Source organism: Uranotaenia lowii, chromosome 2 (assembly GCF_029784155.1).
Source record: "Uranotaenia lowii strain MFRU-FL chromosome 2, ASM2978415v1, whole genome shotgun sequence".
NCBI classification, from domain to species: domain Eukaryota; kingdom Metazoa; phylum Arthropoda; class Insecta; order Diptera; family Culicidae; genus Uranotaenia; species Uranotaenia lowii.
The window spans coordinates 326,559,852-326,580,424 of record NC_073692.1 but is presented as its reverse complement, the minus strand read 5'-3'; the positions used below and the strand labels follow the sequence as shown (position 1 = coordinate 326,580,424).

Sequence of the window (20,573 nt, the reverse complement as noted above, 5' to 3'; positions counted from 1 at the left end):
ATTTACTTTTTAAGTTTTCTTAAATAATAAAATCTAAATCGTGCCTAAACTGTCTTAAATGTAATTATTAACAAGAATACCACAGTTCAAATTCGTCAATCCACTTCAAGTTTCCTGAACGAGCCTTCGACACCAAACAGATTCTCAGCATTTTTTGGACGTCCGGGTCGTTTCGATTCGTCAGTACCGTAGTTTTCCTCTTCAAGGAAAAAGTTCCGGTAGGACAACAGCTTCTTTTCACCCTCGTTGATGATATCCTCGATGGAGCCAGCGTCTCCACCATATTCTGTTGGGAGTAATTTTCTGGGTACATATTTGTACAATGATTCAAGATTACTGTGCACGTAAAGCTGAAATAAAAAAAAATATATTTAAATTTTGGTTTTCTACTTCCTAACTCTTAACTCACTCGTGATTTGCTTTTTTCGTTCATAAAACTTCGGAACACATTAAACACGGCTTCGAAACCATTCGGTACGTTCACATAGTGGAATCCTTTCTGGCGTAGTGGAGATGCTTCCTGGCTTAGCATGGTCATTTTCTTCACAAAGTTCGGTGTGAATTGCAGGAAATGTGCCATCGTAACGTTGGCCAGGTCGAGGATGCCGATCTATGGGATGTAAGAAGGACTCAAATTAGCAAAAATAATAAACTTTTCACTTGAGGTAAAAAGAGGTAGAAGTTTTGATTGTGTGAACGATAAATGTGGAAATCTTCTCTTTCTGTGGCAAGGCAAAAATCGTTTTAACATTAAAAGATCAATGTTCGAATAGATTAAGTTGAAAGGATCATACTAAATAGAGACATTTATTGGTTTTCCAGTTTTTACTGTCCTACACGCTCTATGATATAAGTAAATATACCCAAGTAACACAGATCAAGCCAATTGGCTTTTTTTAAGTTTTAATATTGTTTTATGAAGACTTTTTGATGGCATCCAATTTTTAAAACGGTTTTATTGTAACATAGGAAATGCTTCATTTATCGTGTGTTTTAAAAGAGCCCTGAAAGTTTTGCTAAAACTTGAATAAAACACTATCTTAAGAGTGTTGTAAAAAAGTTGCAAAAGTATTGCTAAAGATTCAATAAAACACATATTTTCCTGTTTTTATTAGAGCTTTGGTACCAGTTTTAATAATGCGCTCAATGCGCTTTTAAAACTAGCGTTCAAACCAAGTTGAAAAACTGTTTTATTGGAACATTGGATGTAGGCATGATAAAACTAAGTGACAGATTATTTGACAATCGAGAAGAACGTATACACGCTTACACTTTTTTACCTCTTTTTGAGATAGCATAACCTGTTTTGAAAGGATTATCACTCAAAATTGAGAAAAGCGTGCTATCAAATGATATAAATTAACACAGTCTAATTCATCTGAAAAATAAAAACAACTTTGTTGTATCCGCATTCATATTTCAAAACAACCGCAAATCAGTCCACATCATTATTCGCTCAATTCGAATAAAAGCCTACTGTGAATAAACGGTTTTTGTGATTCGATAAGAATAACTGTATTAGAAAATTCATTTGTATGCCTATTAAACTACTTGTTTTATTTATCCATCTCTGTCTCTCAATGCGAAGTTGATCTTTATTTACGTCATCCAATCCAGAACTAACAAAATTATTTTCAGATCAACCGTCCTTGAATATTTCTAGAAGACTGCAGAAACCGGCTTCAACTCAGCAAAGACGGAGAAATTGAGTTTCATCACAAGCGAAAATGCTCATTCTAAATCAGCCTCAACAAGTTTCAGATGATATATTCAGAATGAAGACCACTAGCACTGGCCGATCATTGAAAATAACGATTTATTTAAAGCGTAATGCAGTTCTGGTAATAATAAGCAAAACATCCGAAGGACGTTTTAAAGAATCGTTTTATCGCTTCCAATTGTTTTCCCATACAACTGTTTTAACAGTTTTTAACTGTTTTACATAACCTAACTACACATTCAAAATTCAATCATTTCGGAATTCACGATTCAGGCAATGTTTTTACAATTTCAATAATCGTTTGCTAAACGTTTTATTACGCTTCAAAAATCATTTGATTATAATCCTCATTCATGCGGGTTATTATTTAGCTTTGAGGCCAGGTTTTTGATGACAGAAAATGTTCTATTCCAAAACATTTTGAGACTATTTGATAGCAATACCTACTTTTTATTTAAAGATAATTAACCATCATCTATTCATAGTTAAAAGGAAACAAAACAAAAAGTTGCATGAATGCCTTTTGCCAAGCAACAAATCGAAATGTTCTCATTTATTGCGAAAAACTTCTTTCTCTCAAAAATGGATAAATCCATCATGAGCGTGTATTCCATTAAGAGAAACGTCAAACGAAGCTGTGATTCAAGGTCTCTTAAAACCATTTAAAAACTGTTTATTGAAATTGTTTTATTACCACATTTTTCTAACCGGCATAAAACCATTTTAACACTGTTTTACAACTGTCTTAAGATTTTTAATATTAATTTACTGAACGCCATGTTGATTGTGAAATTGAATCGAAATTACTGACGCCATGTTGCTGGAAATAATACTTTAATACTTAAAACTAGACATTTTCATCAAATTTGACAATGTTGGCGGTACTATTTGTTGTATAGGTGATGAATTTCAACGCAAAACAAAAGTTGCATCTTTTGAGCCAATTTATTTTTTTCCTTTAGTTATAATTTTTTTATTTAAAAAATGCTTAAAATATGGTCAACCTTGATTTTCTTTGAGGCGCGCTTAAGTTTTGATGCTATTTCGTATATACTTCACCAGAAATCTGAGGTTGCAGGAAGTTTCTTGCTTAGATATATTGAAAATGAGAATGAGAATATTTTTAAAATATTTTAAATAGAATCTTTACCTATCATCAAATGCTTGGGAGAGTAAGTGATAAAACGAGAAAAAACACGGAACAGAAAGCTCCCACAGTAAAATTTCTATTAGATTGCACAGCTGCCACAGTAAAATTCCTATCAGAATTCACAGCTCCCACAGTAAAATTCCTATCAGATTCCACGACGTAGTTTTAAAAGAGCTGTGGATAGTCTGAAGAGGGCTCTGAAAGGTTTCTTAAAGCTATGTCTATAAAGTCGAATAAAACTATTCTGTTGGATGTTTTATTATAGCGTATAGAATTAGCTTTAAAAACGTTAACAAAATGGGCCCTTTTGGCCATATGTTAGCTTTCAAGTAATTGTGCTAAAGCGTAGAATGCGCTTTGGCTTATAAAGTAGCTTTAGGAAATAGTCTTAAGCGAACTGTTAAGGTTAGAATAAAACTTAAATTGTTACTTGGGATAGGTACCTACTTACTTTTCAAAGACGAAAAGCAACTTAAAGGGTGATACGGTCAATATCAACTTGACGTATTTCTTTCAATTTTGCATTAAAAAACCTGAACACCCCTCATTTTGAAGGTGTACACTGAACCTCGAAAATACCCAAACTTGAGAACTTTCTCCGCCAACCCGAATGAAACTCCCTCCCTACAGGTTTGGCTATTGGAGGCATAACCCAAAGTTAAGCTCTTAAAGGAGAACTCATCCCCCAAAATCTGATACCGCAATAAAATGGAATCAAAATAAAAAAAATTAATGCAGGTACGGGAATCACACCCATACCTGCAATGGCTCTGCGATTACCATCTCAGGATGCTAACCGCTCGACCACCGGAGAGTTGTTGAGAGAGGCAGCTACATCATCGTATATGCGAGACTTTCTGCGAATGAAGCGGGAATAAAAGTTATCCCCCCAAAAAACAGTTCTTCGCTTTGAACTTACCCCCCAAACCTAAATCTGCCACGATGGAGGTAACAGAATCAGATGCGCTTACAACAAAAACCCTCCAAAAAAACAGTTCTCCGCTTGAAGGACAAGTTTGACGTATTTGTAAGCTGTGATTTTTTCACAAACTTAAGTTGTCAATCTTGAAGTTAGGTTTGGCTGGTGGAAGTTCTCAAGTTAGGGTATTTTCGATTTTCAGTGTATGTGTGTAGAATGTTGCTCCTGTTTTGATTTTGGAATTCACTCTTCAGTTGTCAAAATGCCGTCCAAGGAAGAGCAGCGTATCAAAATTTTGCTCGCGCATCGCGAAAATCCGAGCTACTCGCACGCAAAGCTAGCAAAATCGCTAAAAGTTGTGAAATCAACCGTTACAAATGTAATTAAAGTGTTTGGGGAACGTTTGTCGACAGCCAGGAAGTCTGGATCGGGGGGAAATCGAATACCGGAAGCCGCTGAGAGGACAAAGAAAGTTACATCTCTCTCTCCGAGATGCCCCAAATAAGCTGAGTGTATTGTCTACAACCGTGCATCGAGCCAAAAAACGAGCCGGACTATCGACTTAAAAGAAGGTAGTGACTCCAAATCGCGATGATAAACAAAATACGACGGCCTAAGCGTGATCCCTGAGGCTGTACTCGACGATGCTGACGAAGTTTGACTGCGTGGTAATGGACGACGAAACCTACGTCAAAGCCGACTACAAGCAGCTTCCGGGACAGGAGTTTTATACGGGAAAGGAAGGGGAAAGGTTGCAGATATTTTCAAGCACATGAAACTGTCAAAGTTTGCGAAGAAATATCTGGTTTGGGAAATCTGAGAATAAATCTGAGAGATGTGCTCAACACGGTTGGAATAGAATTGCCAGCCTCTGTCTTAACAATAGAATTTTGAAATGCTTTCAAAAGTATGATTCCCATTTCGATTGAGGCAAAATGCGCATATGTGTGTACCCAAACGCGCTTCACAACGTTTAATAAGTAGGTACTTTTTGATTCAAGCATAGAGAGCGTTACACGATTTGTCTATGTATCGTGTGACCAACATCTTTTAAACAAGACTTGGTGAATCTCGTTTTTAAGCTTTTTTTTCCTCAGATTTAAGCTTTTTTTGCCTTGAGAGCATAGGAGACGAAAGCTCAAATCTGAAGAAAAAAGCTTAAATCTGTCAAAAAAGGAGAAATCTGAGGGGAAATCTGAGAGGTGTGCTCCACACGGTTGGAATAGAATTGCCAGCCTCTGGATTCAACCAAAGTAACACTGATTGTTTTGTAAGACTCTTTAAGCCTCTTATGAAACCTACACTTGGTCTTGCAGCCGGTTATAAAACTTAATTTGTTAGAGCACCTGCAACGGTCCAGGTGGAAATATTGGTTTTAAGTATACCAGTTTGAGCACAATTTTAAATTGTGAAATCGGCTAAAACACGCGCTCCCCACCGGTGTGATAGCAAATTTGAAACGGGTACCTACACTTTTCTTGCAGACACTCAATAATTGAGAAGAAAAAACTCATTTGATTAAAAAAATTGCTAAGTTTTGAGTTTTAAACCGTCATTATTCTACCAGGATTATTCATTAACATAAAGTCTTTTTAATGATGTTTGTTCGAAACCAGGAGAAATGGATTGACGATTGAATACCTTTCTTTTTCCAATTGACTTCGACCGATTTCTTCCAGGACGACCTAACTATAGTTTCGACCAAATCATTGGCTCATTAGACAATAACCAATTGGCAGAAACCAGTTGAAACCGATTTTAATCTATGATTGAACAAGCTTTAAAAGCCAAAATGACTATACGCAGCGAGAAAAAAAAGCTTAATTGAAACAAAAAGAAACATTTTTCTTTTAAAAATTGACTCATTTTGAGGTGCTGATTCCAAATATTAATTAAGTTTACCAGTTCTTGTTTTCGAGATACCTTTTCAAAATAGGTAAAAGTTCATTAAATATATGTGTGCTTTTGTTTGGGCAAACTAAACAGATTGGCTAACATGCTCCGTTTATGTATTCTTAAGTAAAATTTTCATGATTATCAGTAGTTTGTAATGTAGCAGACGGCTTTTCAGCCAGAAATTGAAAGGGATTTTTTCTAAGAATCTTGTCAGTTTAGTCAATGTTATCAAACAATATTTCACGGTTATTACATTAAAACCGTGAATCATGATATATTGTTTGTGTAGATTATAAATATTGTTAACAACTTTTGACAAAAATCGGTCAATACACTGATATTCAATACTTTTTAATTGTTTTAAAGTTTATTGTTGTTTTGCGTTAATTTCATTAGGATGCTTCTGTTATTTTCCTTTTCTTATTCATATAACGTTTGAACTCGAGAATCGCTGACTGGCTATTTATTAAAATATAAAGTCAAGAATAGTGTGACATAATTTTTTTATACTTGATACGGTTTTTTGTTAACATGTTTTTTCAATTTGTGTAACGTATTGACCGGTTCTGGCGGGAAAAAACATTCAAATAATTTCTCAAGAAGAAACAATTATTACACCCGATGCTACCCAAACATGTGTGAAAATAATCATCATTGGATGAAATTTTCTCACCGTGAACCCCAAACGTCTAAATCGGTCTGTCGTATATTTTGAAATCCTGTTCCAAATTTGCATGAATTTGGAACAAAGGCGTATGACTGTTGGGAATTTTGAAATCGATAACTGTGCTAAAACAGCAATTTACGCCACCGGTGCCAGACGGACTGTTTTAGCGTGGTCGAAAACTGTGTTTTGCATACACCGTTGGGACAGCCCTTACTTGGGAAGTGCCACCGAATGTGTTTGTTAGGTAAAAACACTTCTATTCTACTTCACAAATGGGCAGAGGCTGGCAATTCTATTCCAACTGTGTGGAGCACATCTCTCAGATTTTCCCTCAGATTTCCCCGTTTTTGACAGATTTAAGCTTTTTTCTTCAGATTTGAGCTTTCATCTCCTATGCTCTCACGGCAAAAAAAGCTTAAATCTGAGGAAAAAAGCTTAAAAACGAGATTCACCAAGACTTGTTTAAAAGATGTTTGTCACACGATACATAGACAAATCGTGTAACGTTGCCGCCCTCTGCAAATGAAATAATGTATTGCTACGCGCAGTGCTGCCAGATAGACTGACATTATTATAAATAGATTATTAAATCTATAGTAAATTTTAGAATTTTTATTATATGTATTTGTTTATATTCTAGTTATGTTTTCCAATTCAATATATTTATATCCTTCAAGTTGTTGTACTGAAAACTGCATAAAAATTTAAACAAATATGAAACATGCTTAAAGATAAACGGACATGGCGCGTTTTGCCCTGTCTAAACATGTTAATTAAAAGTCGTTCAAAATAACAGAAAAAATATTTGAATAAAGTAATTTTTCGTTGTGTGATGGTTGTCAAGACCGATGTTCATCATTGATAGATGCCGTTATTCCTTACGAGGAAAGTTAAAAAATTTCAAGAAAAGCTCCTAAAAATTTTGCTTTCGTTTTCCATCAAATTTTCGTAATATAGAAAACTTAGAAGGTTCACAAATGCTTATAAACGCAAATGTTTATAAACGCAATTTGCCTGATGTGCATACGTTTTCAAATATTGCTGCGGTTGCTTATGCCCATAACCACCAAGCTACAAGATCACAACAAGAAGGGATTAGAAAAACTTTCTATAAAAAGACACCAGTTGCTGCAAATGATGATTCAACACATCATGCACATTAGACAATTTATCAAATATACTTTTTTTTACAAATGCACTTTAGACAAATTTTCGTTAGGGTTGTATGCCTCCACCAATGCATGTTTTGAAAAATGAATAAAGAAGGGATATTATATAGAGTATAAGCTATCAAATTGTACAATTTTCTCCAGTTTGAAAAAAATGGCATATAAGACCGTTAATGAAATATGGGCATTGCTGCATCATTTTATCCCAAAGCTCGAGTCTTTACGCCAGTGACGGGAATACGAATCATCATCTTTGACACAATGTACACTTCAGCTCATTTTCGGCGAAAAATTAGCTCCCATCGGCATTGAAATTTTGCAACCTCCCCTATGCACAGTGGTAAAAAATGCGAGAAACGTGATCGTTGCTTATAACTTTTTTAGCTCACATTTTGGTGTCTTCGGAGAAGTTTGTAAGTAAATTCAGCTCTGCAGAGAAGTGAGAAATTTTATCTCTCTTGTAGACGGATTAATCATAAAAACATAAGTTTTACTTACAGAACTGATATTACTCACAAACTACCTTGAAAACACCAATTAACTAAAATGTGAACTAAAAAAGTTATAAGCAACGATCACGTTTTTCGCATTTTTGAACACTGTGCAAAGGCTGTTTAGTTAAAAGTATCTAATTTAAAAAAAAAATAGTTTTGATTACTTATGTTCAACAAATTGCACAGCCATGTGTAATATTTTATTGAAAATCTAATTATTTCTCGTGAATCTCTATGTTTACTTTGCGATCGAATACAGAGTATAAGAAAAAAAAAATTTACTACTCGTATTCGAGCTGCATAGCCCAGACTGATAAGTGGTTAAACTGTCTCATAACGATGTGAACAACCTGAATAAGTATGTTTTTATCAGAAATAAGAAGATAAGTTCGGTGCATTCATCCAAAGCAGAACTCTTTGTCTGCGTTTGGTTTTATTGCGAGTCTAGAAAAAAGCTGGATTTACTTGTTACGATTGTACTGTGTTGTAGAGAAAGTGATTAGATAATCTCGGCGATTGCGGCGGAATTAGGAATATAAGGAAAAGCGTTGGTTTTTGGTTTAATATAAAAACGAATATAACAGTTTTTTTTCCTGTTATATGATCAAAATTTTGCTAGTGGCAGCTGTAATGGCTGACTCAAACAGTCAAAGTTCACCAAAAATAAATATTTGCATGACTCATCATTTGACGAGTTCAATTGTTTAAAAAAATCACTAAATGACACCTACCTGTCCGGCAACCACGAAATTGTCATCCTCCATCATCATTATGTCGTTGGCCATGGTGCTAACCTTTATAACATCCTGGATTGTGTATTTGGAAGGATCGTAGATGGCAGGCCTTATCAACATAATTCTGGGCGAGTCTGGTGTTTCGGTTTGTGGCAGGGCTACACCAACTCCAAGTCGTACGATGGCACGAATTCTCGGATCCTCCGGATCTCGACTTTTTATCAGCTCCGGAGACATGGTCCTAACGGTGTAAAACATGTCCAGCTTTTCCTTGGCACGTTCCAAGCTGTACTTGCAGCCTCTCAGGAAGGTGATCAGAAATTGATCTTCCGTTCGCGATCGGATGTGAGGGCTTTTGGCAATCCATTGCTTGAGTTTTGCCAAATCTTCTTGAATAAGTTCTGGCCGTTCGTTAAGTTCCGCTTCGGCTTTCTTCTTCAGCGCCGCTGACAGTGGACGTAGTGGAACACCCATTGCAGTAAGAGGTTCAGCTAATGTTTGAATGTTTTCTCACTGAGAACTGCTTTTTATTCGTTGATCATCTACGAAAATCCAACGATTGCAATTCCTATCGATACGGTGATTGACACAGTTGTGTACGACTCAGTACATTTCCAATCGGCTGTACAAATATTGTCACAAAAATAAGAGATTTCCACGATTCACTTTCATTTAAGAGAACAATATATATAAAGCACCTTTCTTGAGCCAAAGACAAAATCGACTAGCCACTACGATAATTAATTGTACTCTAAAGTGACTAGCGTTCCTTAACGTGGGGGTAATAGAGCTTTAGAAGGTACGCAGTGCAACATTCTAGAAACGGATGGAACGATTTGTTGACACCAGTCACAAATTAGTGACGTTCCGTCGTGATAAGATAGGCCACCTCATATCGGAAACATTATGAATGAAACTGTGTTACCGTAAAGTATCTTTCTACGATGTTTTTTACTTATTCACATACAAATATCAATAAAGAATATCTATAAATATTTGACAAAAAAGTTCAATGTTTATACTTGGGAAGCCGTCCAAGAAAATCGACAAAAGGCGTTTCGTCTAATTTCTAATAAATAGAATCAATCATTGAAATCACTATAAACGTCGGTCTTCATTTTGAAATATTATTTTTAGATATCTCCAAGGCGTTTGACAGAGTTAATCGATCCCTTATCCTCGAAAGCTTCCTGTCCAATCGTTCGATTGAAGTCCTCATGAATGGTGTCCGTTTATAATCACAACTGATCTACTTTGAAGATCTCCTCTCTCTCTCCTACATTGTTTATCGTCAACATATAATCACCCCTTTGAAACAAACTATGTAAAGATTCTTCTCCTATATTGTGTACCTTTCATCCGTTTATTTCTTGAAAAATCACAAGAAGTCTTAAACGTCCAAGGAAACTGGGCCCCTTAGCAGGTTTTCCTTCCTTCCTTCCCAAAAAAAATAAACATTTTTTTATCTTAGCAAAGGCCACCATCTTGGATTTCGTAATGGTGCAGACAACGAAATTCAACTTTTTCTCGTTGGGCCTTTTCACCCATATTGTAGGCGATTGATGTAATTTTCAGTCATCTTTATTATTTATTTGTATTTTTTTTCTATTTATTCCGTCTCACGACATAACCATGAACATAATTCCTCCAAAAAATTCGTTTCATGGCAACCGTTTTCCGATTTCTCGGAATCCCACGTGCCCATCCCAGATTACTGATACTGGGTTCGCTTTAGAGTCGGAACATTCTTTTCCCCACACTCCGTCCACATGCACGACGCCAAAAATGGCTCTTAATACTCGTTGTTTGAATACTCTAAGCGTACGCAGGTCCTTCTCGAGCAATATCAGGTACAGGTTACACTTCTTGTAAAGGTTGAGTCTTCTCGACCGCAAATGCTTGTGGAGTCCATAGCAGGCACGACTGCCGCTGATCATTCGTCACCGTCAATCGGTGAAGGCATTCGGCCAACTGCAATGCCATCCTTTCCAGCCGGCTTGTAGCAATTCACCTGGCGAATGGCTTAACTTCACTCATTGTTGGGAGCGACTCGGGACGTAGAGCGACGTTTGCTACACTTGCAATGTACCTTCCCTCACCGTGTTAGTCTCCTGCATGTGCAATGTTTAGATGTTCATCGAAGTGCTGCTTCCACCTTTTTATCACCTCACGATTGTCCGACAGGATGTCTACGCCATTTTCCGGTAAATTTCGGCTTGCGGCACGAAACTTTTGCGGAATGCGTTGAAGTTTTGATAATACTTTCGTGTTTCTTTGGAACGATACAGCTGCTCTTTTGCCGAAGGTGATTCAGTTCTTGGATTTCAAGATGGCCGTGGACAGTAAAATTCAACTTCTACACCCACACATCAGACTGTACTTTAATAATGAACTTCCTTGGAGGTGGAATTAACGGCATACTATTCTATGCCGAACCGGCATTTACAAGCTTTCTTATAACTGGCATTGTCTTCCCAACGCAACCGCATAAAACATATCCTATATCCTATCACAAGACAAAGCAGGATAGAAACAATCAGCCAGCAAGGATATTGTCGAATGTTATGTTGAGCGCTGTGTGTGTATGTAAACCGGCATCAGAAAAAAAAACATTCTTTGCTTCCAACACGGCAAAAATCTACCAACCAATCGGCCGACAATAGAAAACAGTTTCTAAATTCCCATTCCCACCCCATTGTCATCCCTTTTCCAGTGCGTTTTCTTAGTGATTGGCGGTGCAGAAAGACTATTCATGACAAGAAAATATCGGTTGTGATAGTTACTGGATAAGACATTGGACTATCAAGCCGAGATGAGATGTTGCAGTGTGTTCGAATCTTACTATAATTTTTAGGATGATGATGAGAGGATAGGATGAAAATCCCATGAAATGTTTTTCTTGTTTCGTTTGAACGTAGGGGAAAGAGTTTCTAAATGCGCCTACGGTCGTTTGGCGAAATGGCTGACTAGACAACATATCTAATCAATGTATTTTGAGGGCAATACGCTTTGAACATAACTCAAGAAAGAATGTTATGAATTAAACAACTCAAAAAAAATTTAAAAATTCACTAAAGGTTTTGATAGCTTTTGATCTTTGATGTAATATTTTCACCTTTAAAAATTATACATTAAGAAGCTCAGAACAAAAACATCGGCGTAAAACAATTTTAAGCTTTAATGGAGTTTTCGTAATGATTTGAAAGTGGAATAAGAGAGTGTTTTAATATGCCCCATCTTGTTTGTAAAATGCCACTATCCTAAAACTACAGGTTAAATAAAATAAATATATGATTTTTAACATTAAAACTTCGAATTTAAGCTCTAACTAACATCTTAAGAGGAAGGTCTTAAAATAGATTTGATAAAGTTTTTGATGATGATTCTGAGTACCATAAAACGGGGAACTTTGATCACCGGAGTAACTTTGACCATGAGTAAATTTTTCATAATTATCATCAATAACTTAGTTTATAGTTTGAATTTTTGAAAACTGTTTTCTACGTTTGAAAGCCTATTGGTTGAGTATCAAATAGACAAAATTTGGTTTGTATTCGAAATTGTTTTCTGTTAGTAAAAATGTCATTTCTAAATCCTAAAATATCTATTTTTCTCAAGGCTCGCAAAGCAACAGCTCTCCTGATGATTCCAAAAGCATTCAGAAGCAAACAGGTTGTTGAATGTGAAAGAACAACTTTTGTTCTTTGTATATGTTTAGTTATAGTTCTATTTTTATAGTGATTTAATGATTATTTTTTGATATTAAGGACATTTTCCAAAAGTAAGCCCTTATTGGACAAATAGATAGGAATCCTATCAAACGATCAACTTTGAAGAAGAAATGAAAAAGGAAATAGTTGGAGGGCCTAGGAGAATTTGTGAAGGTTAAATTTTCATTTGTATTTTTAAACTAAAACTAATATAAAATTATTATAATCTTTGCCCCTAAATGTATGCAGTATCATTGTTTTTTTTTCGATTATAAATGTTTTTAAAAGAAAACGTTGAAAAGCAAGATTAAAATTGATAAATTTGATTTTTTAAATAATGATGAAGGTGTTTTGTATCCTTTATGATCAAGAAAACTCGTTAAAACCGTCAAAATGAAGACTGATCAATGTAACCCCAAAGCATCAATTCCTGAACAGCGACGAAATCGATTTTTAAATCAGTTTTAAAGTTCAAAGTCAAAGTCAAATAAATTTTTACAACCATGTTTTATTTTCATAGGAGTCCAGTACTGGTTTAAAAAATTTGAAACATGCCACATTCCCCATAACAGGAAAAATATTCGAAAAATATCGATAAAAGTGATCAATATTACCTCGGATTACGGTATCAACTTTGACTCAGAACTAAAGCCAAATTTCGATATCTTATCCCAGGTTCATAATTTTACTAGAGTTTTTTTTTTGCTTTCTCTCTTGTTGAAATTGTGTACCAAATATTGAATTTCAAAAATAATAGAATTAAGTTGTCAGATTACCTAAATTTTGCATGATTTTTTAACTTTTTTTTGCAAACTCAAACAAATTTATTTGTAATGTAATCATTTTTCGGCATAACAGTCTCTATTGTCTTAAAACGATGTTTTGATTAGTCCAACGTTTCGATGCTTGTTGGCATCTTCCTCAGGGAATTCTATGAATTTTATTACTATTAGTATTTATAAATTATGTGTATTAATCTACTCTTCTACTTACAATGTATCGTTCCGTGTGAAATTACTGTGCTTATGTGAAGCTTATTGTCCACTTTTCTCTTCTCTAATCGTCTCAATGTTTTTTAAAAAACTTACTGTGGAGGATATATAAATTAAATTAATTGGTTTTAAGCTACACTATTTTATAAGATAGATACACACTTTTGGATTTTTGTATGGTTTTTCGTGATCGAACTTTAAAGCGGTATAAATTTGAAAATGGCTACCAATATGGTTACCAGCCTACTTGGGTTAAGATGTTCTCTTTTGGGCTATGTGTTTTGTGATGATTTTTTAACGTTTTTGTTTGAAATCTGTTTTCTCTGTACTTTTGGTTTTTGAGAGAGTTAAAGATGGATGAGTAGGTTGCGCTAAGATTGGTGATGTCAGTTCTATAATGATTGTGTTAGGTGTGTTATATATATGACACATTTCTAAAAATTTTAGACTGTGGTAGTTGAAGGTACTATCTAGTATGTTTACATTTTCAAGATCGATTGGTCCATCATTTTTACGTTGTTCTTGTGTCCAGCTATCCGCTGGTCAAGAGTGTTTTCAGTTAGGCCAATGTATGTTGCTGGGCATGGATCGTTACATTTGATTTTGTAGATAATACATGCTTTTTCGCCATTCAATTTTGGATCCTTAACATGGCTATGAAGGTGACCTACGGTGATCGTCTGTCTTCCAGCTATCTTGACTTGAGGGTAGTCGGAGTTCAGACTTTTGATAAGTTTTTCGGTGAGGTGTGGAAGGTATGGTATGAAACGGTAGGTTTGTTTATCGGATTTCTGCTGCTGGTTTGGTGAGGATGAGTGTGGTTCCGGATTATTGGCTGCTTTGCTGTGAGATGTGATTTCTGGATGTGGCTGATTTCCTGGAGATTCTGGTGGATTTAAAAAACATTGAGACGATTAGAGAAGAGAAAAGTGGACAATAAGCTTCACATAAGCACAGTAATTTCACACGGAACGATAGATTGTAAGTAGAAGAGTAGATTAACAAACATAATTTATAAATACTAATAGTAATAAAATTCATAGAATTCCCTGAGGAAGATGCCAACAAGCATCGAAACGTTGGACTAATCAAAACATCGTTTTAAGACAATAAAGACTGTTATGCCGAAAAATAATTACATTAAATCATCCAGTCAACCCCTCTAAAAATCTCCTTATTTGCAATTTTATTTTAAGAAATTTAAGATATTTTAGATACGCCTCGAGGAAGGCCAAGACCAAAAGCCGAAACGTAGGACACATTGTATATTTTTATTTGCTTTCTTTTGACAGCCAATGAAATGCCAATTACAATTTAAAAAAATGGGGCTTTTATATGATTTACTGTTGTGTTTCGATAAAATAACATTTCAATTGTTTTTCTTGAAAATTTTATTCGAATAATTTGGATATTGACAGATATTGAGGAAAATAGCTCTGATTTGGACTGCTCAATACTGGTGGGAAATATCTGGAATGCTTAGGTCAGAATAATTCCTGATTGTGTGGTTCCAAATTTTATTTAAAAATTAAAATTCAATGTCTTTGATAAGACTTCTGATTCTGTATTATTGTTCTTGAATTACAGTTTGGATCATCATTCGCACAATATTCTGATTCTAATTTTGGTTTTGCTTTTCAAACTCAAACTTATTGCATATTTCATATTCGAAACTCATAATTCCGGAACATGAACAGTAAATGTTTCAAATTGCAAATCACTTTTAAGATTTTGATTTGAAATTTTTAATTTTGATTCATATGCCGAATCAAATTCATATTGAAAGCCAAAACTATAGAATTCAAATAAAATATTTCTGATAGAGGGTTTTGAAACAAATTTCAATTCTTGGTTCATATGAATAGGAATTTGGAACTTAGATTCAAAAATCGTTTTAAAATTCGGAATTCAAATTTTAAACTCAGGTTCAAAGACAGGATCCAGATTAAAAATCAAAATTAAAAATTTAGATTCAGATTCAGCCCGAAGTTAAGCTTTTTAATCGCGATAAAAATATCAATGTAAGAATTTCATAAAGGACTCAAATTGCAGAAGATCGTAGATTCAAAATTTTAAGTCGGGATTCAAAATTAAAATTTAATATTCAATCCAAGTCAATTTTGAAACACAAACCAGAAGAAATCACAAATGTGTTAGAAAAATATTTGAATTCATTTAAAGGATTTTACTTCTTGAAAACTTTAGATTTTAATTTAAAAAGAATTCACAGGATTCTGTTAATGAATTCAATTATTATTGATCAATGTTTGTTGGTCAAAGAACTTGTACTTTAACTTCAAGTGAAAATTAAGTGAAATGGGTTTTATTTGTTTGTTGTTTGAAATTATTTATATTGCAAATTCTTCAAAAACAAAGTTTAATACTAAAGTCTGAAATTTTAATCGAGTTTACAAGAAAAAAAAAATCTGATTTAAATCACAAACTTGAATTTACTCAGTATATGACCAGGCTGTTAAAGCAACATTCGTATCATAGGCAATATTACATTAAAAATATGATACTTGAATTATTGGTTGAAGCTTGAAGTCAATTTTACTGCAAACACTCTACAAAGCACGAAAAATAGTATTTTTTACCTGCTTTGATAAGTTTGCTGTCGACACACTTTGGTGTTTTCGGATGAAAGTTGCATCTTAAATTGGGCTATAGGGGAGGAGCGGGCTATAAATATGCGCCTATTAAGCAGAACACTGATTTAATCAAATATCACATCGAATATGTGTACAAAAACTATATACACGTGTGCAGGCATCTGTTTTCTATACAATGGAGTAATTTTTATGTTAAAATTTTCTTCTGTTTCCAAGAAAATGATTTTATTATAAGTATTGTCTAAAATGCCGGACCTCAAACCGTGCGGGCTAAATGCGCCGATTTATGTTTTGAACAAAATTTCTGTTTTTGGGCAATATTTCCGTATAATTTCATTGAAACTGCTAGAAAGTAATAATTTCCGTACGATAAAGCTGAAGTTTTATAAAAATCTATGTATATTATAATTTTATGCAATAAAACAAAAGTTGGGGTTGCTATACTATGGAGGCAGTTCATCCATGAGAAAAACTTTATCAAATCTGTTTTTAGATCTTCAATTCTGTCTTAAGATGTTATTCAGAGCTTAGATTTGAAGGTTCAATGATAAAAATCATTTATTTATTCTATTTAACCTGTTATTTTAGGATGGAGGCATTTTACAAACATGATGGGGGCATACAAAAACACTCTATTATTCCACTATATAATCATTATTAAACCTCCACAAAAGCTGAAATATGTTTAATTTCTAAAGTTCATTTGAGTAAGAAACAAAAACCATCCGAGTTTTTGTTTAAAGTTTCTAAACGTTTAATTTTTAAAAGTCGAAATATTACATCAAAATGTATCAAAACCTTGTATGATTTTTTAAATTTGTTTGAGTTTGTAAATTCATAAAACTCTTTCTTGCCTTATGTTCTAAGCGTATCACCCTCAAAATACATTGGTCAGATAAGCTGTCTAGTCAGCCCTTTCATCAAACAGCCGTAGGGTCATTTAACCCGATAGGCCCATTTAGGAAACCTTTCCCCTACAATGGTATTTTTTTGCTGAATACTCGATGATACAGACGGTATTTTTAGGCGCCATTTAAAGCCTATTTTGAATGTTTCATGTTCAACGTCATCACTTAAATTATTTAAAGTATTTTATTTAAAAAGCTGATAAAATTTCGATGCATTTTGTTGAGCTATTTTCTGATTTTCGTCGAAAAATAACAGAGTTATGTAGCATTGAATTATGGTTTTATTTTATTAACAAAAAATTCTAACCGAATCTAACTCAAAAAAAAAACAAATGTTAGAATCAGAAAAAAAATAAATGTGTTTTTAAAGAGTAAAAATGGATCATATTTTCAATTTTGGGTAAGATCTGAAGACTCCCGGCGCAAATTATTAGATAATAAAAAATTCCTTAACCTAAGTAACATTACTGTTTTTAATTATGTCGTTTTGATGTATTCGTAAAGTATCAATTTTGTATTTCAGTGATTCTTCAGTTCAGCACATAATATTTCACATGGAACTTCTAAGTGTGCTAGCCATTAGAAGCTTAAACAAGTGTTGGAGCTTATTACGCACGTGCATTTAAAAGCGTACTAGCAACAAATCCCACAGTAATTGACTAAGATTGTTTGTATTCGTGGGAAATTTTAGATGATATACAAATTTTATGATATGTTCTTTGCTCAGTAATTTGTGTCCACTTTCACACATGAGAGAATTTTAAAAGAGATTTCACAGTTTAGCGTTGATCAAATATACAAGAGCTGTAGGAAATACTAAAGTATAAATAATGTTTAAATTATATATATTGTAGAATATACAAACAGTTCTAGTTTGTTTTATGGAAATAGGTACTTTCATTTAAATTATTTGAGAAAAAATCAAAATAATATAGGTAATGATTAAAATGAGGTGAAAAATACCCCATCAACGGTACAAAACAGGAAAGATCTTTCTAGAGCCCAAACAAAAAATATTCAGCATCATTCTGCCCAGTTACCCACTATCTTATCACACGTGTTCGGATCGTGCCAAATAACCGACAAACAATCTGTGAGGCGCCTTTATTCACCGGGAATGATATGTGATAAAGAGAGCTTCAAGCAAATTCGATGTGGCGGCTTGTTTGGGCAGTTTGGCCGATATGTTTTGATTAGTACCTTCTAGATTGCTGACAGTATCACTTCTCGGTCAAAATGGTGGTGAGTTTTGATTTTTTTGAATATTTTTTTGTGAGACTGAATCTTATTTATAACTTCGTTCCAGTCAAATTTAAATGTCCGCCCAATATCTGAGGTATTGGAAGAAAAAGCGCGAGTCGAGTTGTCGGAAGATGAAAAGCAGATTCCCAGTGAATTGGAAACTATTCGAGCATGGCTTCAACAGTGTCAGCACATCCGGGGGCGAACCGACGATCAGTTGCTGTTGGGATTTTTGAGAGCCTGTAAACACAGTTTGGAAAAGTTTAAACAAAAAATGGACACCTACTACTCGATACGATCTGTATTACCGGAAGTTATGGCCAATAGAGATCCAATGGATCCTTTCATAAGAAAAGTCATCAAAATGGGGTAATTATCTCACCAAACCTATCTTTCAACCTGAAATAGCTCCTGATCTTTCATTTTGTGATCTAGGGTTTCAGTGCCACTACCGAAAACGGTCAATCCGAGCGATCCGAAAATTATGCTGATTCGAGCGGCTGCCTTTGACGGGGATTTCTGCGATTTTCCAGATATTCTCAAGGTCTATACTATGATAGGCGATTTGCTGTTTCGAGATGACGATCAGCTTGTCATTTGCGGAGAAGCGGCCATCATAGATCTGGGCAACTCGTCCAGTGGACACTTTTTCAACTTTAACCTATCGTTCTTGAAAAAGGCGGCAATTCTGAACCAACAAGGTTGTCCACTGAGACAGAAAGGATTCCACTTCATCAACACCCCCACAGGGTTCAATATTGTTATAAATCTGTTCAAAAGTCTCATGACCGACAAAAATCGCGAAAAAACCGTAAGTGACCCATACTAGTAAAGATGTTTCAGTGTTGTCCATTTCAGCGTGTGAATTCGAAATGTGTTGAGAATTGCTTGTTTGGCTTCGTTTTCACACTTTCAAAAGATAACGTCGAGCATGGTATTCGTGTTTTCTCGCTTTCTTTTACGTTTATTCATACATGTTTTTATCACCATCAAATGATAAAAACAGAATCGATAATTTGATATCTAATCAGCTGTGCCCTTTTTTTGCAGATCATTTCACATGGTTCCAGTCTGGAATCGTTACACAAATACTTTCCCAAGTCCATACTGCCAGAGGAATATGGAGGTGAACTTGGGCCAGTTCAACAGTACGTGAATGAATGGGAGCATAGACTGATCGATAACCGGGACTATTTGATGGAAGATCAAAGTCTCGGAGTGGATGAATCCAAGCGGAGGACAAAAAATCCCATTATGGAGGGAAACGATATGTTCGGAACGGCTGGATCGTTCCGGAAACTGGAACTAGACTGATTTTCTAGAGGATTGCGTACAACGAATTTGTGTTCATTTGATTGTAGTGTCACTAAGCTGTTGAGTATGCTTCATTAAGCAAATTGCACTTTAGATAGGTTTGATGAAGGTTTGAAGTTTTACTTAAATTTTTTTGTTTATGTTACGTCAAAGATGCATAATGTTATTATGCCGTAATTTTATACTGTTGTTACTGGATCAACAAACAATTCATGTCACGTTCAAAAATTTAATTGGACGTATGAGCAGAGTTCAAAAAATTGCACAAATAAAAAAATTCTTTATCATAAACTTGATTAGTTTTTCAATGTTGTTATCCATAGTTATAGGGTGAAATTCAACATTCTGCAGGAATACAGCAATTTTTTTAAGAGGTTTTTCACACGGTTTTTTACACGGCTTTTTTACACGGTTTTCGGGAATTAACACAGTTTTTTTTACACGGATTTCGCGAATTAACACGGTTTTTTATAGAAAATAGTCCTTTTGAACGGGAAACACTTAACCTTCCTAAGCCGTTCGCAAAATTTTGAACAAATTATTTTTCGCTTGTTTTGACTAGTAAATCGATTTCGTTTCACTGGTCATATATTTGACCGATATTTATGACTTTAGATTCATTGTTTAGGTAATTTATTCAAGATTTTAAATATATAAAACTTAAATCGATTTCACTTAGCAGATGACATGCTTTGAGAGTGCTTTGAACAGAAAACCTCCGAAAAAAGACATCATTTTAAAATTCTTATATCTGCAGTTATGTTGGTGTATTAATTTTTTTTATATGTTTTGAAATTGTGAAAAATAAATCTTTTCAAAAATATATAAAAATTTTAGGGTCCCATGAGAGTTTTGGCCACAATCTTTGAATTATCGGAAAAAATTCTTACTTTTTAAAAGAGGTAACATTTTTTCTTAGCAGCGCTGTATCTCATTTTTAATTGAACCGATTTTCAAAATTCAAATTTTAGTTTTATTTTGATAACATGATTATCATTTTCACTGACTACACATAGTATCTCAAATATAACTGTTATTCGTAATAC

The 20,573-nt window shown here is 34.4% G+C and overlaps 2 protein-coding genes across 2 annotated transcripts; one reads left to right on the top strand and one right to left on the bottom strand.

Annotated features, from left to right (window-relative positions):
• Nucleotides 1-2: 2 nt before the first annotated feature.
• LOC129747956 (retinol-binding protein pinta-like) lies at nt 3-9,502 on the bottom strand. Its single transcript, XM_055742391.1, has 3 exons — nt 8,747-9,502; nt 410-610; nt 3-350 (listed from the first exon to the last, which is right to left on the bottom strand). Exons 1-3 carry the CDS (start codon nt 9,221-9,223, stop codon nt 96-98), a joined length of 933 nt encoding a protein of 310 aa, XP_055598366.1. The 5' UTR covers nt 9,224-9,502; the 3' UTR covers nt 3-95.
• An 8,622-nt stretch (nt 9,503-18,124) lies between these two features.
• Nucleotides 18,125-19,735, top strand: LOC129749253 (alpha-tocopherol transfer protein-like). Its single transcript, XM_055744185.1, has 4 exons — nt 18,125-18,213; nt 18,278-18,582; nt 18,649-19,024; nt 19,264-19,735. The coding sequence occupies exons 1-4, from the start codon at nt 18,208-18,210 to the stop codon at nt 19,525-19,527; spliced, it is 951 nt and encodes a 316-aa protein (XP_055600160.1). The 5' UTR covers nt 18,125-18,207; the 3' UTR covers nt 19,528-19,735.
• The last annotated feature ends 838 nt before the right edge of the window (nt 19,736-20,573 follow it).

Coding starts and splice junctions, on each gene's coding strand:
- LOC129747956 (XM_055742391.1), bottom strand. CDS start 9,223: ATGGGTGTTCCACTACGTCCACTGTCAGCGGCGCTGAAGAAGAAAGCC. Junction 611..8,746: donor ATTTCGTGGTTGCCGGACAG/GTAGGTGTCATT, acceptor TACATCCCATAG/ATCGGCATCCTCGACCTGGC. Junction 351..409: donor ACGAAAAAAGCAAATCACGA/GTGAGTTAAGAG, acceptor TTTTTATTTCAG/CTTTACGTGCACAGTAATCT.
- LOC129749253 (XM_055744185.1), top strand. Junction 18,583..18,648: donor AGAAAAGTCATCAAAATGGG/GTAATTATCTCA, acceptor TTTGTGATCTAG/GGTTTCAGTGCCACTACCGA. Junction 19,025..19,263: donor ACAAAAATCGCGAAAAAACC/GTAAGTGACCCA, acceptor CTTTTTTTGCAG/ATCATTTCACATGGTTCCAG.